General features: G+C 43.2%; 1 protein-coding gene across 2 annotated transcripts in view; it reads right to left on the bottom strand.

Annotated features, from left to right (window-relative positions):
• ATP9A (ATPase phospholipid transporting 9A (putative)) overlaps window positions 1-16,808 on the bottom strand; it is a 59,971-nt gene extending 43,163 nt beyond the window's left edge. For both annotated transcript variants that reach the window (XR_014185433.1, XM_082065821.1), the window contains exons 1-4: window positions 16,657-16,808; window positions 7,607-7,751; window positions 7,235-7,348; window positions 4,666-4,774 (exon numbers count right to left, since the gene is read on the bottom strand). Coding sequence is in view for 1 of the 2 variants with exons in the window: in XM_082065821.1 (XP_081921947.1) it covers window positions 4,666-4,774; window positions 7,235-7,348; window positions 7,607-7,751; window positions 16,657-16,724 (436 nt within the window). In the remaining variant the exon portion in view is untranslated. The remainder of the gene's footprint in view (window positions 1-4,665; window positions 4,775-7,234; window positions 7,349-7,606; window positions 7,752-16,656) is intronic.
• Window positions 16,809-26,616: the final 9,808 nt, after the last annotated feature.

The raw sequence follows: 26,616 nt of genomic DNA, 5'->3' as shown, positions 1-26,616 counted from the left end.
TCGGCTTTTAAATTTCTTTCAATACAAGAAAAATCAAAGCAGCTGGAGCAGATTTGTCTTGTTCAATAACCCTCCCAGCCCCAGCTGTTTTAAGGTATAAGAAAGAGAGGACCTCTCTAACCAATATGCATTTTTATAACTCCTGTATAAATGAGATGCCCTTTTTAGGTAGCAGAGCTAATTCTGCATTTCCAGGCGTACTCCTGGCCTCTCACGGATGACATCTCTGCAGTATGTACCATATGTCCTGCTAAGAAGGCGCAGGACCAGATGTTTCCTTTGACTCAGGACTCCCATAAAGAAACTTACTTGAATTAGTTTTATTTTGATCTTGGGAATTCTGTAATTCCTTTTTCTTTCTGTGGGGAAACTACCTCCTAAACATAAGATGTTTTCTCACGCATGTTTAAGAACTAATAAGCTAATAACACAACCGCTTCATTTACCAATATTGCTCTACTGTTAAAGTATTTTTGTACTAATAAATTACTGCTTTTATAAGTGCATCTAGAAGTGCTTTCTCTAAATACACATAGGTTTATTTAGCATTTACTATGCTGTCAGTTCATATTTTCTGAAGTTAATCAGAACAAAAGTCAGTGATCAGCACAATTTTAAAACCAACTAGTCTCACTATCTTATTTTTTTTTTAAAATCTTAATATATGATTGATACTTGTTTCATTCTTTGCCATATCCTGATTTTAATTTTTTTAAAGATCAAAAAGTAAACACAAAATGCAGTTTCTTCCCACTTCAGCTATGGCCTTTGGAATTATCACCAAACCTGATGGATGTACCATAGAGCAGATTACTTAAGAGTATGAAATAGATTAGCCAGAAGAGATGCCTTTTGCTACCATGTGAGCACTTACGTCAAGATTTCACAACAGATCTGCAGAGCTTCATTAAGGCGCAGATCCAAACACTTCATTTGGAATTAAAGATGAAGCCAGAGATTTATTAAAACAAGTCAAATGCATCCGAAAAAAAAACCAACTTGTTTGGATGTGCTGCACCAAACTTTTGCAGCCTTATGCTATATAAACTGTGGAGAAGGACTCAGAGGGTTTGGGAAAATATTGTTTTTATATGGCTGGTAAATGCCAATGATCTGTATCTTAAGCAGCACCCCTCGGTAGGAGGTCTCTTCCCATTCCATTCGGTGAAGTTTCTCTCTGTTATGCAGTGTTACCGGGGAGGGCGGCCGCGAGAGAAGAAAAACAAACCAAGAATGTGCAAGCACAGTTCTAGCTTTCTATCAAGCAGAAAGTCAGCACACAGACCTCAGAACACAAGGAGGCTTGTAGGTTTATGAATAGGGGATTGAAATTTGATTATTTTGTATTACAATCCAAACAACTGTCCTTTAAATACAGGGGAAAAAAATGCTTTCCAGAAGCCTTCTGGTTTCATCGTTTTGGAACATAAATGGATCATGTCCAGCTTCAGGCTGGAGGGATTTTTTAATGTTATGTAAAACAAAGGAACATACAATCTATACTACTGTCTCTGCTGCCCTCCAAAAAGATTAGCCCCTAGAATTCAGCAACCCTATTCAAAATAAAATGTGAGCCAAAGAGGATTCTCCCTTTTCCTCTACAAAATCTTAAAAAGCTTAACACAAGAACAGTGCATGAAAGAAAAGTTTCCCGTACAGCAGCAAAGCTGCAAATTGGAAACACCCCCCTGGGGTGGGGGCCAGGCTGGAGCCCGGAGGGCACGGGGACCCCAACCCGGGAAAGCCCTTAAGCCCCCGCTTACTTCTGTTCCTACTCAGAGCTTCCTCTAAGCATGTGCTTGAGTATCCCTGACTTCACTCAGACCTGAGAATGTATTTACATCCGTGGGCTTGGGCTGGAAAGGCCAAGGCTGGAGATGGGAAAAACTCTTCTGTGGCCACCTTAACAGTGGCTTAGTGCACATACTCAGGGGAAATCAAAATAGCTTGGAGAAAGCTCCAGCGCTCCATTAGATCCATTCTAGCCGATCTTCAAGAACAGCAGTGCTCAGTGTCGAGCCTCACCGAATCCCCCCGCCCCCAAAACACTGGCATTAGAGGCAAAACTGCTAAAAAATGACACGGGAATGCTTCAGAGGGCTTTTTTGTATCCCGCAGCACTGCCCACTTCCAATACAGGGCTGTGCCAATATCCTGAAGCATGAACTGGTGCTATTCAATCAAAAAACAAAAACCAGCCTGTAACCAGTCCACAGCAAGTCCCACCTGGAGTTTTGTCAGCTACGCTGAAAATTAATGGTTAAGATCAGCTGTTCTCAGCTGATTTTGATATTTGCTGCTTCTTACTTGTAACCTGATGAAGAGCTTCATTGAAAGCTTGTCTGCTTCTTCTAACTGTACTAATAGATACAAAAACCCAAACCCAGCAGTCTTCCATCCCGCATCTATAGGAGCCTCACAAGGTATTTTCCTGCTCCCAAGTGATTCTCAGAGGTGCTAAGGTTTTAATCAATGGAGAAGTATAATAGATGTGAAAAGCTCGAGTACTGAGATTTAGGGAGAGACAGAAAATGACTTTTCTCCCCAAACCACAAGACAACTATAAATAATTTTCTGTGTTTTTCCTACTCCAAACTATACTGCTAGGGAGCCTCATTCCTCTTTCTGCATCAGATTCATGTTGAATAAAGTGGCTTAAGATTTTCTTTCACAAAATTAGAAAAGTTAAAGGACTGGGGGGAGGGAAGTCATTCATGGGAAACGTAATAGCAATATGAAAAGAACTAAAGGAGAGGTCAGGCCCCTTATAGATCACTGAATAGAATCCAGAAAGCAACTCTTTTATATCTTTAAACAGATGTAGTACACCCCTCTTGGATGAGGCTTTTGTTGGTTGCCAAGCATTTTAAGTGTTGTAGTAAGAACACGTTATTAAAAGGGGATTTAATATTCAGAAACTCAAACTCCCTAGTTCAGAGTTGCTTCATAATTCTCGGCAAATATATACAGCCCTAAGCAATTATGTTCAAAAAGCAGCCTTATTCTTAAAAGTACAAGTGTTGAAAGCAGCATATTTTTTACTACACCTAGTTCACTGCATCTTAATTCAGGGGTATAAACTTTTATAACAAAGAAACTGGAACTGAAAAAAAAGAAGTTGCTTAAATTCAGTCCATTCCCTTTTTATAAAGCCAAACCTGGCCTCACCGTCATTGTGATGGTATTAGGAGTAACTCCACAGTGAGGCAGCATTTGATTTTTCAAACAGGAATTTCAATGTCTTTGTTAGGTAGGGCACAGCTGTAAACAATGGCCAGCACCAGGGATCAGGCACAGCTGAGCTGCAGGCTGGGCTCTTTACAAACGGGGCTAAAAACGATGTACACAAAAAAAGTCACAAGAGAAGATATCGCCCATGTTGAGGAACTACAGTCGCTGTGAACAGAAACACACAAAAGGTGTGATAACATATCACACAGTCTCTTTTAGCAAAGTACTTAGATGATCTAAGTCCCTGTTACAGCCCACAAAAAACCCATGAAACTCAACCAGTATTGCACGTTCAATAAGTGGTGGAACACATTGGTACTTCAAGCAAGTCATCTTAAATTTAACACATGCACTCACAAGCTCCTTCAGTCCACAGAGCACTTGTACGAACTGCGATCTGTGGTTCCTGTGCTGGAAGGGTCCCCGCTCTGAGACACACAGCTCACTTCACCTCGCCGCCTCAATCTACCTCTGCAGAACCATCTTCTGACAATTTCACAGACCTACGTCTAATTCTTCTATAAAGGTGCTTTTGCAAATTACCTGCCTATGTGGATCCTCCTCCCTGTTTTAAGCACACATTTGTTGTTTCCATTCAAGAATTTAAATTGGTAGCTTATAGGAATCCTTCTTACATCCATCTCTCTTACTGACAGGGTGAACAAGCAAAACACACATGCGGGGGGAAGACAGATGCATCATGACCAAAACTGGAAGAAAAACAAACAAAAACCCTAGACAACCTATCACATCTACTATAGTTCCACTCTTGTTTTCTTCCTGCTATGCTGTTTGCTGTATTTGCCTCTCCCTCCATTCATCCGTGCAGCATTACAGAGACCTCCTCTCACATCAGAGCCTTGCAGGAAGGAAAACACATTTCCCTTCTGGAAACATCCACCTCCACGACCTAAAGAAATTCAGATACAGTTTGGTGACTCCAATCCACCAAGAAGGGACAATAACTGGGAAAGAAGTTACAGCCTACGCTGGGGCTTAGGAGCACCGAGGGTTTAAAAACATCACATCAGTTGCCTGGAAGTCAACCCCTGCCTGGCGGTGGCTGCAGTGACCCCCAGCACACCCCACAGGCTCCCGCGCATGAAAACGCACTGACCGCCCGCTCTCCACACCTCAGGTCGCTGAGATGATGCTCTGAAGTTATTTGAGGCATCCAGCCTCCTCCCAGCTCCCCCTGCATTAGCCGTGCATCTCCCTGGGAAACCCCCAGCGCAGCCCAGCGAGGAGCCATCCACCAGAAACCCCCCCGGACCCCCGAGGCCTCGGCAGCGCGGCCACGTGCCCGCGAGCCCATAACCCCCTCCCCGCTCCTTGAACTCTGCTTCCCCGACTGTCAGCAGCCCGTGATTGAGTTGCAACCCCTGGCGCTGCCGCGGCCGTGCCGGGACGCGGCGATGGAGCCGCCGAGCCGACCTCTCGCTGTGAGCTTGCTGTAGATCTGCGAGTTCACTTCCTTGTCGCGCATGTAACATCTGATCTCCTCCGCGGCCTCTCGGATGACAGTAACGGCAAGCACAAATCCCTAAAAAGGAGCGTGGTGGGGGGAAACAGAATGGATGGACACGTCAGGGAAAAATCACATCTGCCTCTAATAAGAGCAATATTTATCAGTATCAATGCCAACAATCTGCATTTCTGCATTCTGTCTTCTCTCACTAAATCATTATAGTGATATTGCTGCTGTCCAGAACTCCCAACAGCAAACTGACAACAGACTTGTTGCTTAAAAGACAAAAAGGTTGTTTCTTAGCTTTATTGTGATGCTCTGTTAGTACCTCCAAAGGAAATATTTTTAAAGTTTATCTGAAGAGTGTAAATAACATATTTCATCTCACTTCACAGGTGAGTAACAAGGACCGAGAGGGGCTACACACAAGTCAAGTGTAAGAAAGGACCCCTCAAATCTCAGCACTCCCTCCACCACAGAGCCATCAATCAGCTCGCTTAATCTGGAAGAGTTTTTTATTATAGAAATCTATATGAAAATTCTATATAGCCCCCTTTTTATATATACATATATAGAGATACGCTTACATAATGTGTATCCATGTGTATGTATACACACAGCCTACACAAATAAGCACTCTAAACACATTAATGTGAACTACTCATAGTATAATTACACATTTATCCGATTAGGGTTTCAGTGCTGCTTTTCTGTGGATATGAGCCATTATTTCTTTTCCTCTTGTCATGAGGAAAAGGCCCACATCGCATCCTTCACTATATAAAAAATAATTAAATTAATGCAAAACAATGTAGTATGTTTCTTCAGTATTTAAAAATGCAGACACGTGAAGAGACACAAGGATGGGGTTTGTTTAATTTTCTGTATTCAATCCTGTATTTACAAACCTTGAAAGTAATAAGCTATTAACACTGTATTTTCAGAGAAGTGTTTCACCCCCACACGTTCAGGACCACAATCAACTGTTTTGCACCACGGTGGAAGATCTCCCATTTTGGTAACTAACAGAATGAACATTTCCACGTACAAGTTGCATTTGTATGTTTAGCTAGAAATTCCTATCTGCTTTTCCAAACAAAATTTTAAAAAGCATCAGTTATTTTCAACTTATGTATTCAAATAAGTGCCCAAAATATTCCCACATGTGCTGACTCACTGTGTCATCTCATCTGTCATTCCATCCCAAACACCCATATTAGCCACCAGCAATGAACAAAGACCTTTCCTGCTTTCTGGCAGCTCATAAGCCAAATTCTAATTTCTCACCTGGCACAGACCAGTCACAACTGCCTACACAAAACCCAGAAAGAGAGATCCCCTGTGTGCATGTATACTTCATTTATATGACAGGATCTTATGAAACTAGCATTAGGTTCATACAGTAAATGCAACACAGCACACACTGAAGAGAGAATTCAGTGAGATCTGGGCTTTAATATAAACAGAATTTCAGCAGCAATGTCCCAAAGCTGCCCCTTCACTTCTTTCTGGATTTTGCCAGGGATTTCACAGTACTGCAATTCTAAAAGGCGGGAAAATTTTCCTCAGCGACCTCAATAGGGTCACGTGTTTTTACCACCACCATTTCTCAAATCAGTGCACGAGTACTGTCTTAGAAAGAGCCCTGTGTGCTTCTAAAAATCAATTTTCCATTAGTTTTGTGTCATTTCTTTAAAGTAAAAAAGTATGTCTATCCTTGGAGATTTTCAAAACTCCGGTAGATGAGTTAAGCCCACCTAAGTTTAAAGACAGCCCTGCTTTGAGCAGTTGGACCACGTGTCACTCTGAACCAAAATTATTCTACAACACTATGAGCTGAAACGCAGCAAAAAAGTTATTCACAAAGAAAGAGAAATAATAGTTTTACGGGGGTAAAAGAAAAATATACATGTACCTATATTTATGCATTTAAGCAGTTGTAACTGGCTCACGCAGTGCATTTTAGAGATTTAAGAAGCCCATTCTACGCCACTATTCCTCCTTCTGTCCTTTGACACCACTGGAGTTTCTGCTTCAAAACTGATTATGATAAATTTCCTTGGATCACAGGTGAAACACATGGCTACCAAAAGAAAAGGGCAAATAGTTCATAGGAAGGAAAGAGTATCTGCACTCTGACCAAGTTTGAATATGTCCCTATATATTTATTTTTATATGTGAGAGTTTTGTAGAGGGGGGTGGTTCTCAGTTTTTTAATTTGCTTTTTTGAATGTGGTTAACTCTGAAGGAGCCTCCGTTTGTTTTCTCATAGTCACCGTGGGCAGTGGCGGGAGCTCTGTGCCTGTAATGATGAACACGCTGTGGGCAGAGTCCTCTCGCATCCCCATCAAACCTCTACAAAATGAAGCTTATATATGAGCCAGCATATATGCTACAACATGTACAGCTCACGCCTGAAGAAGTGAGCTAACAAAATGATTGAAGGCGCAAACTTAAACCCCACAGAAAACGCAGCACAATAAATTTTGTCAAAGACTGAAACTTTCTTGAATAAATAAACCTTAAATGACCTACCAGAGGAACCCAGTATGTGTAAAGTGCACCAAGCCTCATTTCAACGACAAATTGTGAGCAGGCCAAAAGCAAGAAATAAAGGTTGAAGAAGTATTTGAACTGGTTAAACAACACCTAAAAGAAAAAAAAGATGAAGGAGATTAACGGAGTTCAGAAGTTACGCATATTGAGCTAAACACCAGAAAGACTTTTGCATGCTCCTCTGGTGTTTAAGTGCTAACTTAGGGCAGTCTTAAAGTAGCCCTGGACACTCGGGACAGATCTGTGTCAGACAGATCTCCAGCTCCAGGTTCTGCTCCTGTCTATTGTAAAACCACTGAAATCGGGGAAAGCACTGGGGCAAGACAATGAGAAGTGACTCTCCACACTTACCCCAGGGAGAAACGTAAAAAAGTTGTATTTCTGATTGTTGATCACATTGCGAGGGTATCTCTGGTCCCTCTTCTCTGGATGGCCAAGCCAAACAGTACGAGGCCTCGGGTCTCTCCTCCCACAGCATCTTAGGCACTCACAACACCTATAGGAGGAAAATTAATTAATTACAAGTTAATTTTTAATACATTTCTTTGACTCACACACCCCCCAGACCCTCTCTGTCAGCCAGGCAGAACAACTGAGCGTCACTTCTTCATCTGTCACTCACCACCTCTCATTTCTCAATTATCCGCTATATTATGAGCATCTTAAAACCCGGAGCTTGACTTGCTACTAAATACAGATGTTCCTTCTGCTACAGCCCACTCGAGGCTGCCAGCGACAACTCAGCTCTCACAGGAATTTTAGTGAATAAAACTCCACTGCTCAATGTTATGAATCCTTATGACTCGAGGCAACGAATCAAACACTGTCAGTTACTTCATGGGAGATGCAAGGGCTTATCAGCAATACCTCCTTACCTTGAAAAAGCCTCTCTGTCCAAAATTGCTGCATTGTACCCTCCCAAACCCCAAAAGGGTTATTTTCCTGTTGTCACTGCTTCTTACTGAAAGCCAATCTCTTCCCAATCCCCCTTGTTCCTTTAAAACCAGCCCTATTGAATTTCACTGACATTTAGGAAAGCCAGTGTCAGCTAGACTGATAACCAAAAGCTTCAGAGCTCTTACAAACCATCTTTCCAGAAACCACCGCTAAGATCTGCTCTTAAATCACAGCATTCTGCCACAAAAGTTCCGTTAAATATGTACCTAACTGAAAGAAATAACTATTTAAGGAAGTACACAAAGCATTCGGCTCTTAAACTCGCTGTCTTGTCAGAAGATACACACAGCGTGATGAACCGAGTTAACAACTCACCACACAGAAGGTGGTTTCCTACAAAGATACAATTTTTTAAAATGTTTTATGCCCTGCTGGCTGCAAATAAACAGAAAGAAAAGTTATCAGTTAAGTCAGTTCCTTCAGTAGATAAGAGGGGAGGAAAATACAATATAAAAATCAACTTTGCTTCCAGAACTAAAGTCATCACCATGGGATTCAGTGCTCCATGAGCACACACAGACATTAACTTCACAAGGCTGCCTTGCAAGATAATTCATCACAAGCTTTTAAAACCAGACAAAAAGATTGACGTTGTTATATTTCATTAAGAGTGGCAGATGAGCCCTGAAAAGGTGGATTTTTCTCTAGTCTGTGCTCAAGAACAACCAGAACTGTAAGCGTACAGGTGCCACCCAAACATAGGAGGGGTTTTCTCGCTCGGAGCAGCTTTCAGACCAAAATGCTGACAAGACAGCAGAGCACTACACAGCGCCCACACATCGGTGCTGAAGGAACGTGAAATCACAAGTTTTGGATGATGCCAAATAGTCTCTTACCATGCAAGTCAAACTCCCAGTTCCAAAACCAGAGCACTCCTAAGTCCTCCAGTTTCAATAACAACCCCACTGCTTTCACCCGCACACGTTTGTCACTGCCCACGTAGAGGTCAGCTTCATCAGAGCTGCTGTATTGTCAACACGGCCTTGCAAACTGCTCATTTGCTGAAGAAAATTAGGAGAATGTAGGAAAATCTGACAGAAACACTGTGGGTAATGCGAATGGTTCAAAACCCTGAGAGCAGTGCACACCTAGATCAAATGACTGGAATAAAGTGATTCTGCATTTGTAACAGTGCTAAGACAGTGGACTTCCACCTTTGGCTATTCCCTAGGTAGTACCATAAAACCATAACTAACATAAGTACCCTAAACATAACTCACTTCAAAGTTACACTTGCCTCTGAAACTATCAATTTTTGTCAAGTTTACAAACTTTTTTCTTTGTTAGGAGAAACTAACCAGCGGATCTTTCTTCCCCACATGGTTGTGTATAATACACATATCAGAAAGGCAGTTACCAACATGAGACAAACGGTAAAGCTGCTGTTAAACGCTCATTAATAAACTCTACTTCAGAAGTATTTGTTTATTTTATTAGCTTGATACCTTTGAATTGCAGTTTTCTTTTGTATTTGCAGATGAAGACCTAAGACAAATAGTCACGTTTATCCCAAATACATTTTAATGGAAAATAATGAAAATGGTAGTATTGGGATTGCAATAGAAAATATATATGGTCTATGGAATTAAAAAAAAAAAAAAAGGTGGTTTTCCTTCTTTCACAATGAAGAAAACCACACAAGATTAGCCTTGATTTCATGTTTTAATGACTCTGAATTCAGAATGACCTTTGTGATAAGGCTACAAATCAGAAGCTTTGCCCAAGGGAGAAAACCTGGTGTCCACACACCCCATTTCATCACAACATGTTTCCCAGTTACAAAGAGAGTCAGTTGGTCCTTGTAATTAGACATCTGAAACCAGTTACCTTTGTTTGTTTTTTAGGTTGGGCCTGTTCTAGGGATTGTACTCAACAGCAAAAGAACCTACACACATATATAATAATATTTACAATAGGATAAGGCTCATAGATGTTATACTATAATTTAATATATTTTTTAATTGTGCCAGGAACTGTTTTTACAAAGTAAAATTCACCGATATGCTCCAAAGAAGTTTCCAAATATCTGGGCAGATCTTCAAACTGATACCTAAATCTCCAAAGCAGACTTACAGCTATTTTAATAAGTTCAATGACTTATCACCATTTTTTCTTCATGAATACAGAAGAAAATGGCAAATGAACCCCACAAACTATTCAGAACTTTTCATCTTAAGAAGACTATGCTCTGCCCAACTGTTTGCATACAATTATATTGCTTTTAGTCTTTTCCAAATTACTATGAATCCTCCAGTCTCGGAATGGCAACACCTAGCACTGCAAAACTGCTTAACTTGTGTGGTTCTAAATGAGGCAGCATCTGCAAAGGCTGGGAAGTAGAAGGCAATTGCACAAAAGTGAAATTACCCCAAAGTTAGTACATGTTCCGCAATCAAAGCCATGACCTCTCATAGCATTCCCATCACAAAGATACGCTGTGTATTACTATAAGGTTTGACAACCGATCAAAATAATGCAGTTCCAAGTATAAGCAAGAAATGGCACAGAAGAATCTGCTGTGTAAAAACAACAGTTTGGTGAAATTCCTGCCTGGCTGGAGTCACAGCAATTTCGCAACCCCCTGAATTACAGGAAAAGCAAACCAAAAACCTAATTAGACAAACAAAGGAAAAACTTCCTGCCTGGCAAGGTTTTGAAGGTGATTATCAGTAGTATCAATGCTCAAGTAAAGAATATCCAGCATTTCTACCAACTCTGCTACATAGCCTTTTAGCATGAGGTTTCTACGAAACTTAAAGGAACTTGTAAAAAAAAAAAAAAAAAAAGTCCAAACAATGACCGCAATACTACAACCAGCAACAACAGAGCCGCATGTTGCAAGACTTTAACTGGGAAGGTTTTATCAGCGCTCAGGAATCCCGTTACGTCATCGTCTCGAATCCTGCCCCGGAACGTGCAGTGCTGAGCAAGGAACTCGTATACAAGCAAACAGCAAATGCTGATCATTAGCCCATATACATTCAAAGATCCCCAAAGAGTTTTTGTTACGAAGGTGCCCAGTGAGCCCCAGTGCTGGTATTTAACTCGCACCTACTCTGTGACCTTGTTTTTCCCACAAACCACGCAGCAGCGCCTGTGCTTTGCTGGGCAGGCTCAGAGCAGATGCCACAGTCCAAGCCCTGGGCGGGCGGGAATGTGAAGTGGTGACGGTTCTCTCCGCACACTAATTACACAAGTGCCAACCCACGGCTTCTTGAAATAAGTTAGAAAAGGAGCTTTTGGTAAAAACACTGACATTTCTCAAGCACAGAACCATATAGTAATTCTTATAGGCAGATGTTTATCACCCCCCCCCAAGCATTCCATTGTCATTTTTTTTTAATTTTACCTTTTCAATGATATCTCAAACTTCATTAAGGAAGAATACATGACTAAGCTCATAAGTTCCGCTTTAAAATCCTGCATATATCTGTGATCCTTACAAAGTGCTTTACATAAACAGGAGTGGCTGTAATGCCATATTGTGTTTTAACAGACCAATGGCAGGTTTCATTCACCTACCCTGGGTCACGTGCAGACACAACAGCTTCACTACCTGAACCCGTCTTACACGGGCCAAAGTTGCAATGTCATTAAATACCACTCTCCACAGCTGCTTTTATTATTATTGCAACAGGTTGTATTGGCACAACATGTGCTGCGACACCAGTGAAAGCCCAGAATGTGCCGGCACTGGACAGCTCATGAACACACACAGTAGCCAAAGCAAAAGCCCTCAAAAGCTGCCAAGGACTTGTACTGTGAGGAGAGACAGCCATGCTTAGGGTGCAAAGTCCTGGGCTGCACCCCTAAATAGCCAACTTGGGATGCCTGCATTCTGGATGACAAAACATAACTTGTAATGAGAGCAAAAGGGAAAGAAGATGCAGGAAAATGGGGGTGAACCTAACAAGGAACATTTCAGACAGTCTCCTTTTCCCTTTCTTCTCCTCTGGAAACTGAATAATCTTGACCTTGAAAAAATACATTCTGGCAAATCCATGCAGTTGGGTACCAGAAACAAAGTACTCTGAGCACAAACAAGTGCACAAATGTGTTTTCAGATTATCCTGGTGCTCATTAAATAAGTCCTTTTGACTGGGGCTGTCAGCTTTTTCCAATTAACTTATTCCTCCCTTAAATTTCACAGGTATTGCATAGCTCTGTGATCTACTGTTTCTTTGGATACCATCCTTGCTTTTGAGTATCAAGCTTGAAGACCTGGATGATGAGGGAAGGGGTTTCTCAGCCCATCACATCACTCCAAAGTTCTTTGCTCAGGGTAAGGTCAGTGTCACTGGAGGCAGTTGGCTGTTTCTGGCAGGAGAGAACTACTGGCATTATTAGGAATGACAATATACTTTCCATCAGGAAATCAGGTGGCTACATCCTTGAAAGGGAAAGAAAGATTGTCTGGAAAAACAGCTGCAAGTTTACACTGCTGCTTAGAGATGCTGATAAAATTAGCATGCACTTTCCAGGAATGGGAATCACAAGGCGCAAGAAGTGTGAGCAGTTTTCTATAAAAGTTTAGGAATACACATTGCTAAACATTTCTCCTTCTCCATTTTGCAACTGAAGCACTGAAGAACAGTATTGCAAGTACAGTAAACTAGAAAGCCACTGTACAGCACGAATTATGATCTTACAGAAAGAACATGAAAAATATATGAAGACAGCCTATACGGGAAGCTTATACAGCACTGTTATTCACATTTGAAATCACAACTTGGCAAAAAAAATAATAATAATAAACAAACTCACAAATCCCCAAAATAAAAATCACAACCACTCAAAAGCATCTCTTTCAACGTGACTGTGTCGAAAACTTTGAGTCCTGTAAATGATGTGGCCCTTGGTCTGCACAGGGATCTACAGGACTGGGGAGATGGTGAAGAGCACAAAGGTCGACTGTGTACTTCACTTGGGATGATACTTGTTTACAAAAGCACATTATTAGTGATGATGTAAGAAGCAGTACTAGGACAGATTGACTGTCAGATGCCAGATGAACAGCCATTACCAAGAAGCAGTTTTTCTTTATAAATGCAGCATGTTTCATGGAAAAACATTTGAGAGAGAAAATGAAAAATGCTTTCATAAGCATTTTTTGTGTAAAACAAACCTAATGGAAAAAAGTTTCGCATTTGTCCAATACTGGGGTAGTATTTGTCAAATTAGTGTTAATCAACATATTAAATCACTTCTACTACCAGCATATTTCTCAGATGATGTTTCTGTGTTTCTCAGGGGCTGTGCTGTTAAGTCCTTGGCACCTTTAATATATAAACCAACATCCACATTTTATTACTTTAAAAGCATATAAAGAATTTTCTGTTGATTAAAAAAAAAAACAAACAACCAACCAACCAGAGCCACGCACAACCCCCTGGCCTTCTAATGCACCTCCCCGTGATTCAAACGCTCCCATTTCATTTCAGACGGCAGCTGGGTGGCTCAGAAAGGGGCCAGGAGTGCTGCTGTTCCCGCAGCCCACTCCTGCCCTCCATCCCTGCAGGAAAGCAGCCCCCTGGGCACGCACCGCACACCCACGCGCGGGCAGACGGAGGGCAGCAGCTCCCACCTCTCTCTGTTGACTTTGAAATGGAATCTGCCATTTTAAACAGAGCCAGGGTACCTACACACATAGAATGGAATGGCCGAATGAAATGTTACTGTAAAGCTCCTCCTTCCCCGGCTCATTCCCCATTTTCCGCCCCCCCCCACGTTTCTCGATCAAGGCCTTTCTACATTGTGGAGGCAGCGTGAGCACAGCAGTTTGACAGCTTCAACAAAACACCCTGCAGGATTGTGGACTGAGACCATAAGCTATATAGGGAAAACTTGTGTCAGGCACCGAACACCTGGAGTGCTTTAGGAACCTGCAGCACCCTTCCCAACAGAGCTCGGCCCCTGGGAAGCTCAGAGCCCCCCCCATCCCACTACCAGTCCCACTGCAGTTAACGCTATCCCCCCCTTCTAACTGGCATGTATCTCACCGTGCTTTTTTCAGAGTGCTGCAACACATTGGAAAGAATATGGCTGAATTGAAGGCATACAGCTACAGAATTCAGGAACTTAGCCTTTGACTGCAGCAAGGAAGATCCACGCTAAAGTTATGCTCAGGAACAGCACTTCTCCCACCAGTTCATTAAACACATGGTTTCTCTTTGACACAGATCTCAGCTGTCTGTGTCATCATTCATCTCCGCCCGGCTACTGCATGAGGTCCTTCCTGGCTTCTCTTCAATGTATGACCCAGGCTGAGGCTGTAACGAAATCCTTGCTCGGATGACACCTGCCCTTTGCTGCCTAGATGCAAATTAGGCATTTCTCCTTTTTTTTTTTTTTTTGTTAGCATACACGAAGATTTCTGTGAAGTCATTCAGTTCACAAACCGAAATCTGTTCCCTGCTCCAGAACACCACACTGACAAAAATCTCTGTTGAGAACTCACCCCCACTGCTGGGGGGGAACCCCCACAGCAGAAGTTTCAGTTACGGCTGTGCTAAGGTGAAGTCTTTCAAAACTTGCTTATCCCTGGCTTTTCACATGTATTAAGGAAGATGACTTGCTCTTCATTATGGCTTAGGATCCTTGGGACTCCATCCTGCATGTGACACCAGGGACCCTCCCTTACTTGTTGGCTGATTTCTCCTTTGGTTTATAACATTGTTTTGGATTTGCTGGACTTTAATGCTTTGTTATCCACACTATCATTAATCAAATTACTAACATATCACAGGCTACTTTTCAGTAAAACAAGAGTTCCCAATATATGATAAGTCACATCCCCAAAGTTACCGCACCAAACAAAAACCCCAAAGCCAAGTTACTTAGACTGCTATCGAGAAAAATCCTAAGCAATCTTCCCTCACAACTTCTTGCTGCCAAAATTTCTTGCTAACACTGGAAACATCATCTTTGTGACTGCTAATCAGGTAGAGTCCACAACCAGCAAACCGTAACTTAGATTAGACGAGGGCAATTTCTGTTAGACACTACTAACCATATCCTAATACCCAAGGGGGTCTTCATGGAGATTAGAGAATTTTAGGAAAATAAATAATTCAAGAAGCTTTAAGAAATTTCTTGGGCATCCACTTCTCCCTGATCTCTTTCAATCCACGTGACCAAATTTAATGCCATGGTGGCTGCACCTTGTGGAACCTGCCCAGTGATGCACGTTACCCAGGCGCTGGGGAATTACTTGCTGCATCACACACACCTCCCGGTTTAGTATCCACTGGCACAGATATTGCTACAAACAATGTTCATAATAAAGAATAATTCCAATAATGAATAAACTACGTAGGTCAATTTCAGCTAGAGGAATGCAATCAAAACTATCAACAAAAACCATAACAAACAATGAAAAAAGTACCAATTTCCTCTTGTTTTATCAGTTGGGACTTCCTTTGATATTTTAGTTTATTTTGCTATATAACTCCCCACATTAAAAAATAAAAATATTCAGGGTCAAAAGAAGCATCGCAATAACTGACAGCCAGGTAACTTGGATAGCCTGTACAACCCACTACGTACAAACCAACCTGTCTAGATAATGGTGCAATTTCCTACCAAAATAGTATTACAGGATCATCTATAACTTCCTGCATGGGGATGGCTATCAGGATAAATATATACATATGTCTCCTTTAGGAACAAATCCCACACTCGGGATTTTGCAACATCCCACATTAAAGATACTGTATTGCTTTGACAGATACAGTTAAACCCAGCCTCCTACATTTAGACAGAGACCTTTGTTACGGACCTACAAACACCATCTCCGGCCCAACGCTATTCCCAAGCACAGGCCGAGCGCTCTCTCAGGAACCAGCCGGTAATTCTCGGCCCCACGCCAAGCGCAACAGCGAGATGACAAACAGGACCCGGGGCCAGGCGGCCGGTGCCACCGCGGCCGTTCCCGCTGCCCCGCACCCGCGGGCCGGGCTCGGCCACCCCCACCCCCCGCCGCGCTCGCTGCTGCCCAGGCTTTGTCTGAAGGGCTCTAATGGAGAAGACGATGAGGATAAGGGCCGCCCAGGCTGCCTTTTCCCCACGCAAGGGGCTACCAGCTGGCAGCTCATGGCTGGCCCCACTCTCCCCCAGCCCCGGCGCCCCCGGCCGCAACGCAGCACCGCCCGGCAGGGTCCTGCCCCCCGCCCGGGCGTGCCACGGCAATGGCGTCAGGAACAACCTGTCAGCCTGCCTGCCTGCCTCCCCCTGCTCCTCCTCCTCCTGCCGCGCCCGGACCGCGGCCGCGCAGCCTACGCCGACACGGCTCCCCGAGCATCCCGCAAAGGCACCGGGCGGGGACCCCACCGCCTCCCCGAGACGAAGGCACCGGGGGTCGCGCCACCCGCCCGCCCCCCATAACACGGGCAGCGGCCGGACGAGCAGCGGGGCCCCGGACCCACGGGCTCCGCGGAGCAGCTCACCCGCTGCGGTGCTTGCTGTCCATCCGCTTCTTCTGCCGGACCGGCTGCAGCGGGATGTTGTCGGTCATGGCCGCGGCTGCCGGGGCGGAGCGGGGCGGGATGCGCTTCCCAGCAGCGCCTCGGCCCGGCCCGCCACCGTCTGGCGGCGCCGAGGGGGCCGGGCTGGGCTCTGCCGGGCTCCCAGCACGCAGGTGCCGCGCCCGCTCCTCCCGCCCCGGTGCGCTCCGCTCCGCCCCCCCGGCCCGGTTCGCTTCTCGCCTGCCGCCCCGCTCCGCATCTCTCTGCTCCTCCCGGGGCGCCCGGCCCGGTTCGGCCCCGCTCCTGCACCCCCGACGGCCGGCACCTGCTCTGCCTTAATCCCGCACCTGGGGCGCCGGACTGAGTCCTGCCGGGCTGCCCTTCCCCTCGGTGCCCTATGCACCCCGCCAGCCATCCCCCAGCCGGGCCGGAGGCTCAGCAGTGCCATCCCGCACCATTGGGCTCCTACCCCCACCACCTCCACACCCGTGGCCTCCTGTGTTTCACCTCAGGTGAAAGGACCGCACCACATCCCCTGTGTCCTCAGCCTTTTGCAGCCAGGGCAAAGGTGCAGGTTATATCTCTCCCTCTTTATACCATCCCACCACGCACGTCACAGGGCTGTGCTTTTCAGAGCCGCTGTTGACACCCTTCTTGCTTGGTGACCTTCACTTACTCCTGGCAATGCTCTTTTCTGCATCCTGATCCATATTTCCTCTGCAAATCTAGGCACAAATTGCTCCAGCATTTTTCTCCTGTTTATGATTTCAAGCTTTTCTTTACAATAACCATGACTAAATTCTCATTAAAACTAAGTATACAAATCAGATTCCAATAAAGCATTGGGCTATGGAAATTGCTTGGCTTGATAACCTTGGTGTTTTATCAGATAGGGTTCCTGGATGCCACCAGAGTCTTTCCACCAGCTGCTTCATATTCCCATCCCAGCTAAACTCTGCCCAATGTGTCTTTGACAGCCATTCTGTCTTCATCATCATCTTGCTTCATTCCAGCTGTTCTATCTCTATTGCATTTTTCTCCTGGTGTCTCAGTATCTTCATGTTCTTCTTTGCCATAAACAAAAATGCAAGGGAATCCTTTAAGAACTGCACACCCTGCTCACATCTAGCCCATGCACCTTTCGTGCTCAAACTTATTTGACATTCAAACATGAAAAACAAAATTCCCAGTGGCAAAGTAGTATTTCATAAGGAGAATTAGAAACTGATACTGCAATGATCCCATTCAAATCACTTTCCTAGTGATAGTATCATGAGAAAAATTGTTCAACACAAATATTCATGTCACACATCCTTCTTAAAATGTGGAATGTTAAATTACAACTAGAAAACCACAAATAGGGAAGTCTAACGCGGGTAATGGTATCTGGTCAGCCACCAGAAACTGCGCTGATCGCCTGTTGGGAGCTTGGTTGAAGTCACTGAAGAAGACCAACAAGCAACTGAGAAAAGGTCAGTAATAGTAACAAACTAAAAATTGCTTCCGCTGTGTAACTAGTTAGGCGGTGGCCCCGTGTCACAGTGTCACAGCTGGTCACTGAGGATCCAGCCCCCACCGCTCTCAAATCACTTCCTCCTGCTTTGCCGTTCCCCTCGGACACTTTCTGTGTGGCTGTGCTCTCCATCGGCTCTGCAAAGGGACTGCTTTTACAAAAACCATCTGTCTGGGAGAGTTCCTTTATTCATTTATTTCAGTCAAATCCCATCAGGAGCCGGATGCTGAGCGCAGCCTGTGAGCAGCCAAGCAGCACCAGTGAGAGCACCAGAGCCTTGGGAGCGCACGGGCTTGGACCAGGGGCTTCTTCACCCAGATTTGCATCATGAAGAGTCATAACATGGGTGTTACACATTTTCTGTAAGCGAAGTCACGTCTGTACTGCACAGCACTGTGCCCGTGGCTGGCGCAGGCAGGTGCCCATGGCTGCTGACAAGGTTGCTGCTTTGGTCAGGGTGCTCCAGCCGCTGTGGACATTGCCCGGCTAAATTTGCTCCCACCACCCACCCAGCCACAGCAGTGAGGACAGCAGACCTGCTGTACAGGCTGTCATTTGTGCCAGTGGAGCTTCTTCCTGTTTGAAACCACAGTGACTTACACCGGTGCACCTATAGGAGGAAATGCCCAGTGTAGATAAAGATCATACAAAATAGTTGGGTCTACACATCCCTTACACTGCAGTCCCAGTCACCACAAACTTTGAACCTCTTTGAAGTGCATGGCTGTCTTATGTCCTATCCCTTTCACACAGTTTGCAAAACCCTTCAGAACAATAATCTGCTTGGAATGGTCACTAAACAAAGACACGTGTACGTACTTAGACATGCAGCTGTACTCAGACCACTTACAACGCGTGTCTTGTTTAGTTGTTGTAGCTGCTCCCTACAGCTGCCTGCAGTCCTGGGCTGCCAGATCTCATCTGCCTGCACAGTCAATCTAAACTGCTCTATAGTTCTGCAGAACTAAAATACCATGATCACAATGACCAAGAGAAGAGAATGAGTGGGTAAGCCTTAGTGTAAGTTCAAAATCACCTTTAGTTTTAACATACTGTAAAGTAACATATATTAAACTGACTTTTTTTTTTAATGACAAGGGGTTTTTGCTTGAGTTCAAGGCAATCTTAAATAATAGTTAGTATTATACTTTTCCAGTGAAAAATGAAGACCATTAAAAAAAAAAGAAAAACAGAGAATATATGTTAAAAATAAAATAAAAGGGCAAACGGGAGCAAGTCACATCAGAGTTTGTGGGTAGCACTCTTCTCTTTCCTGCCCTCACTGTGTTATAGCTCAGGTTACACTCTGGATTACACCAGCACAAAAACTGCAATTGTCATTTTTTTTTTCCTTACAGTTGAAGCAGAGTCATCCTGACATTTTGTAATGAGGACATTTCAGCAACGTAATTAATAGTTACACCAGTGTCAGGCACCAGCACTGAGAATGTTTAGGCAGCTGTTTTCAATGCCATTCCAGCTAGGGCAGTCTTAATACAAAAACTCTTTGTAGATCTGACTTTTAGACTGTATTTCAATTTAGTAATACCATGTTTTAATTTCTTACTTCTCAATCTACTGTTCTCATCCACTTATGGGGAGAATTGAAGTAGAAATAGAAATACACAAACATTTAAGCTCATGAAATATATTTACTCCATTTTTTCTCACATTCAACTGCAGATTTTTTTTTTTATGAGAGATGTGATGAGATAATTAACTTCAAATGATAATGTAACAAAACGAGCAACTGAAGAACCTTAACAGGATGTTGTACTTGGCCAAAACTGTCACAAGTCATAACACCATTGCCACAAACCCACTGGCCTCATGCTGTAACCGGCTGAAATGATAATCCTAGCCTCCAGCACTGAGGCTCAATCTGTAATTAAAATAAAACTTATCAAACGTCACTGTTATTTGCTTTGCAGTAGAAGTGGCAGTGGATTTTAAAATAGCCAGCATTCTCTTTTAAGCACCACATTTTTGGCTCTTTGTGTTTCAGACAGAACCAGGTGACAGCACTCCTTTATACGGACCAGCTAAATGTCATTTCTGCACGTTGCCCAACTGTACCATCCAAAAACATGGGTGGAGAAACAACTGACGGTCGCAAAGTGACCCTCAGTTCCGGCAATCCTAAAAGAGGAGCAGAGGGATGCACAGCCAGCTTGACATGCATCTGCATCATCAGGGTAATGAGTTTAGCAAACAGGCATAGAAATCAAGTGACAGTGACAGACTTCATGCTGCAGCACCTGAGGATTCACAAAAACGTTCAAAGCCTCTCATACAGGCACCCTAATTTTCTGCCTTATATTGTAACACTTTTGATTTTTAGCTGGAAAATCACTGTGAAAGATCCAGACTAGGCTGTAGCCCAATAAGCTAAACCCACTCCTTGATGTGTTTCTTGCATAGCATTAAATTTGTTATAAAGATTTTACATGTGATCTCACTGTTCACAGCAGGTGTGCACTCTCCTGATTTCCAAGCCTTTGATTTCCATTTGCCTGTTGAGAAGAAATGCCCAGAGGAACACCTCTAGCCTCACACTGAGAGATTAGATTTCCTAAATAAAGTGAAGTAAAACCTTTTTTGGTTCTTCTGATGCTCCATTTTTGCAAGCACAGAACTTGAGGCTCACAAAGGAGCCCTGTAAGCTGCAGAATTCATAGTGTACAACTGCTAATTAAAAGGAGCAGAATTATTTTCCATAATTTTAAATCATTATCTATGTTTTTTCTCCCAGGACTTTTTTTTGCCCAGATGATTAAATTAACACAACAGCAAACAGAGTTTTATTCCTCTGCCTGTTCCCTCCCAAAAAAATGATTTGTCATAGAAGCAGTTCCGGAGCACTTGGCCTCCCCTGAGGCTGCCTTGCAGGGAGAAAAGCTGTCAGTGTTTTCATCACTGCACATTATAGATCCCATTTCAACACCAGAAATTGTTTGTTGGCAAGTCTAAGGTTGAAGTCCCCCTTTTAATGCGAATGGTTGTACAAAACTACCAGGTTGTTAACTGGAATGATTTCGTATCTTTTTCCCAGAGCAGATAGCACAAGCACACTTGTTTTGCAAGTAGGATTATGTTTTATGCATGGAGTAGTCCCAAGTCTCATGTGTTCTGCCAGTCAAGTCTACAAGGACAAGCAAAAGTTCAGTCTGGCAAAGCCCGGCCTATGGGCATGACTGGCTGGCAGGGCACGCCTAAATTCAAACAGAAATTTCTGTGTCTGTGAGCCTTTACTGTCACAGTTCCCAGTGTTGTGGGAGCGATCCTTCCTGTCTAATTATTTTGCCTTTCTCCCTCACTTCTCCACAGCAGCTCCAGGTCACAGAGCAGCATCACCTCCCACCCCCATGGCCCTGCCTCCCCCTCTCTGTCCGTGACACCAGCCTCCCACCCACAGGTGATGCTTCCAATGTGTTTCACTGATCCCCAAATGCATCCAGGTCTCTAAGCTCCAATGACTAAAGAACACATAAATAAACTGCATTTTAGGAATGTGCCTATGTTCCTCCAAGGTGCAAGTCCTAGTGCCAGTTTCCCACTCAAACAATGGATGGTGGTTTTGACAATGAACTTGCAAATTGTACTCATTACCTATTATGCACAATATGCTATAAATTTTCTTCCATTTTAGTTGTGCTACTAAATGGCCAAGTTTTTCATGCATGAGACTCCAGTGGTTTTGCCCAATGAACAATGTAGAAGGCCATAATAACGATGTTCTGGCTTTTTATATGTTGGAAGAATAAATGAATTTTAGAAATACATTTAGTTTTGCTTACCTTGTTTATTTTTTCACCCCTCTAAACACGAGTATCAAATTATAGGTAATTCTGACATCTAAGGACATAGCTCAGACTGCAGGTATGTAACTGCTTGCACAAAATGTTCATGATTCCACAGGCAATTGAAGTTGTGACGTTATTCTTTGTACCTATTATTATCTGATTTCATAAGTGCATGTTTTACAAATACCAGGATGCACCTTTTTTGTCTGACAACGTAGCCCATTGCACATGGTATTTCCAGGCTCATTTCAGAGCTGTGTTTGCAGCTGCACCATCTGTAAGGCAGACGAGCGTGCAGGAGTAGGGATTTGGTTGCTAAGGGCTTGAAAACTCGCAGCCATGCAGTAACCGTGCAGCAGGCAGCCCTGTACACCGCGGTATTTCTCCATGGTACCGACTCACTCCTGCAAACGACAAGGAAAGAGGTGGGCTTGGGGCAGTGGAACATCACCATTTCTCAAGGCAGTACTGAAACAGGCTCAGATTGTGGCATTACACCCCTCAGAATAAAAGCGAACGTACCAAAGCTGCCCATTCCTGGGGCTTAGCGGCTGCTTGAACACAGAGTCATTGCCAGGAAGGAGCATTTTAGCAAGAGAAACACAAACGTGAGCCGCGATGCTGAAGCAAGAATCATCAGCAATATGGTATCATTGTACATGCGCCCTAAGCCTACACGAGACACATTCATCTTTTAAATTTATCTTTTAAACGCCAGAGCTCAGACAAGACTACCGCAATTAATTGGCAAGTTAAACACTACCAGATTATAATGCACTGTTAACACCTGCATCTCTGATCTGCACGGATGGCTTTGATATTATTTTTTCTTTTGACAAGTGGGCGATAGCGGATATCCTTTAAGCCTATATTTAATGAAGCCCTCCATAAATCCATCAACACTTGCTAAGGGAAACTACAATAAAGCTCATACTGCCATAGGCTCTGTTATCGAGAGAACATTTGGCATTCTCATAATGAAGTTTCACAGCAGATACTTCTCATGTTGATCTGAGGAAGTGTGCTATTCGTATAGGATCTCTTTCATCCTTGCACAATTATATGTTGCAGATCATAAAGAAAACAACCGTTCAGCCCCTAGTTTTCAAAACAATAACAGCCAAACTGTCATTCATCTAGAACAGCTGTCAAACATAAGAAATGAAGAAAGAAAAAGTTACAGCTTTCTAGACAAACTCACATTTTCATTTTGTTATCTCTTGAAATTGTTCTGCTATTAGCTGCAGCTGTTTTATGAATTCTTGCCATGCTGATTTCCATGTTACATATCCTGTGTGATAAAAGTGTGAAGCTACAAACTGAGGGCAAATTGGTATTTGTTACACATTTTATATTTGCAAATTTTGTTTAAAAAAAAATAAACCCCATAGAGTGCTTATTTTATCAGTTAAGACTGGAAGAATTTATATGGGAACATAAAAGCAGATAATGAAGGAATTTGATTTTTTCAAAATCTGAACATCAGGAGTTGAGATGCTTGGAGTGATTTTAATACTTACAGGGATTCAGGTACCCCAAAGCAGTAAGTTATCTGAATATGTGCTGAACTTAAAGGACTAACTAATCAAACTGGTTTCACAAAAACAACAGGTGTGTAAGTTTGGTATTCTGAACATCCAGACTGACTGGAGACACATTCTTCTAGAACAAACTTCGTGAAGTGGATCTACAGGACTGTAAAGGGCTGTTAAGCCAATTCAGCTAACTCGATTTAAAAGCATCTCTGCCATCCTGTGCATACGACTGCAAAGCCATTGAAGATTTAGGAAGATAATATGCATAAAAGGTTTCAGGACAGGTTCTATATTACTACAGTAAGAACACAGGTTATTTGTCAGTGATTTTCCCCATATATTCCTCCTGCATCACCTTTCTGCTCTTAACACATCACAGTTTGGTCCTCACATGCACATGGTTTCATAAACCAAGTGCTTTGACTTTTGCTCACATTACAGTTTGCTTTGGTTTTGTTGGATTTTTCAAAATTATTATCTGAAAGCTTAAATGAGCTGATTGAAGTACAGGCAACAAGCGTACAGAAGCTGTGACCACACTCCATGGTTAAAGAGATTCGAACGCTGCAAGAGCGCGTTTGCATTCCTGACCTCGCACTGATGCCCTTTGCTGCTCAAGGTTGTGGTCTTCACATTTCACCCTGTTCTTCCCTTCTGCTCTTGTAGTTCTAGGTATTGCGCTGACATTATGGGCAGTACCGCTCTGCTTTTCCTCCATATATTTAGATTCTATGTCTGACTAAATTATATACATATAAAATAGCATTAGGTACTATGAATTAAATTAGAAATTTCTTTTTAGTTTTCTTTACAGAGACACTTTTACACAAAACCTTAGTAGTGCCTGGATTTTACCTAAACCAAGTATTAGAAAATAGGGCACACAATGAGATCCACCTGTTCTCATTCTGAAACAAGACATTTTCTACATGAAGTAATTGAATCAGAGAAATTAATCTTTGGATTCCAAGATGTGGCAGCCAGAGAGGCTAATAAAGGATTTTGAAAGGCAAGGGATGCTGCTTTAGATTGGCTGGCATGTCCAGCACGATTCAGTTATAAGAGGTGTTAAAAAGCATGCTTTCCAATAAATCACACAGCTTCAAGTATCAGTGGTATTAACAGCAATCAAAACATGGCTAAAACCCCTGCCTTTTATAAGCAATTAACTCAAAGTGCAGAAAACAGAAGATACGATAATGAAATATATAATATAATATAATATAATATAATATAATATAATATAATATAATATAATATAATATAATATAATATAATATAATATAATATAATATAATAGGTGGGAGTGTGTAATTGCCAGCTCTTCTCTCTGAGTTCCGTTTCCTGTCCTGCTGGGGCTGTGCACTGACAGACGCTTTTCTAGGTCAGCACTGAATGTGAGCTGAAGTCAAATGTGCCGATCCAGCGCTCCCCCACCCAGCACTAAGGCAGAGCACTCACCATGGGAGGCACAGCACAGCAGAGCCCTCTCACCTGAGCACGCCAAACAAAAAGAGACCGAGCCCCAACACTGTATCAATAACCTCGTAGGATCACACAGACACTAAGGTGGCTTTCTGCCTAAGCTGTTAGTTTTCAAACAGAAGACATCATCTCTCTCAATTCCAAATGTAGCACAAACCCTGCAGTAAGCTTAATAGCTTTCAATACAAAAATATAAAAAAAAAATGCAATACTCATCCCTTTTCCTTTGTTTCAGCCTCTCCCTGCCACACCATCAGCTCAAGCACCTCAGCCAGGCCCTTTCCCCTCTGTAGATCCAAGCTCAATGGTAATTTATGCTTTACTCCAGGTTGTATCGATCAGCAGCCCCAGGACAGCTCCCATCGCCTCGCTGCAGGTGTTGGAAAGGCAATCAGCCTCACCGAGCTCAGCCCAGACACCTCGTTATCTACATGATTTTCAGACAAACTCACTCCTCAAAGTTCCCATTGACTTTTTGGAGAGTTTTTAACAGAATGGGTAAGTCAAGAGAAAGATTTCTTTAGAGGAACAGAGCTAATACATTAAGGTAAAGCTAATGTATTTTATTTACTTTTTTTTTTAAAGCAGTGCAGCTTTTAAGTTCAAATTTAACATTTTAAGTAACCCAGACTTTACCTTAGCTCATACAAGTAAATATGCTACTTAGACAAAAGCAACAGCCTAGGCAAATCCTCTATGCAATGAGCAAAGTAAGCAATAACAAATAAGAACAGGAGAGTCCTTTAGGCAAGAAGAGAAGCTAATGAGCAGAGACAGCGCACATACCATGCTCACTTCTGCTCTCACACCAGAGCAGCTATATTAGCTTCAGTAAACTTGGTCTTAATTTACATTAGCATAGGGAAGAAGAGAATCAGCTGTCTTTTTTCATTGTTAATATGCAATGTTACTGTAAACTGTACACACTTGCCAGTGTGCTGAGTTCCAACACGCTGAGTTTCAGAAGGTTTTGGCTCAGCTCCCGCACACAGGAGAGCAGCTCGTTCCCAGCCCTGCTCGCTTCAGAAACACAGTGTCCCCCCCAGCTGCCTCCAGCAGAAATATCCCTATGGCACAGCTGTGGGGACAGCGGTCAGATAGGTCCTACCCATTATTCAAGTTTTCTGGTAAGACCCATGATTAGCTGGGGTTCCTGCTGCGCTCCAGCCTGGAGCTGCCTTGTCCCTGAGCTGTGGGACACTTGCCTGGCAAGCAAAGTCTCGCACTCTGTGCCAAGCACGTCATTTCATTTTCGCTGCTGTCCCCCTGGCCAAGGCAGGACCCAGCTGCACCCACCCGATTCCCCCAACCACCCTATGCTGCAGGATCTTGTACAACTATTTGCCAAAACCCCTCGTTGACGTGGTTTCCCAGCAGGTTTTTGACACTTGATTTCTAGACCAAAGCTCATGCTTTAATAAACTCCTCCTACCTCCTCATCTCCTCTCGGTTTCCAACCTGTTGACTAGTACAGTTAAAGAAGGCAGAGATCTAAATACATAATTACATTCTTATGGGTGGTCATGAAAAGGCAGACAGTTTGGCATTTTGAGGTAAAGCTGTAATGTGAGCTCAGCCCTTGTGGGACAGGCTCAGTTAACATTTA

The sequence above is a fragment of the Streptopelia decaocto genome (genome assembly GCF_964273445.1).
Source record: "Streptopelia decaocto genome assembly, chromosome: 14".
In the NCBI taxonomy this organism is placed as follows: Eukaryota; Metazoa; Chordata; class Aves; order Columbiformes; family Columbidae; genus Streptopelia; species Streptopelia decaocto.
This window is presented reverse-complemented; position numbering and strand designations above follow the sequence as displayed.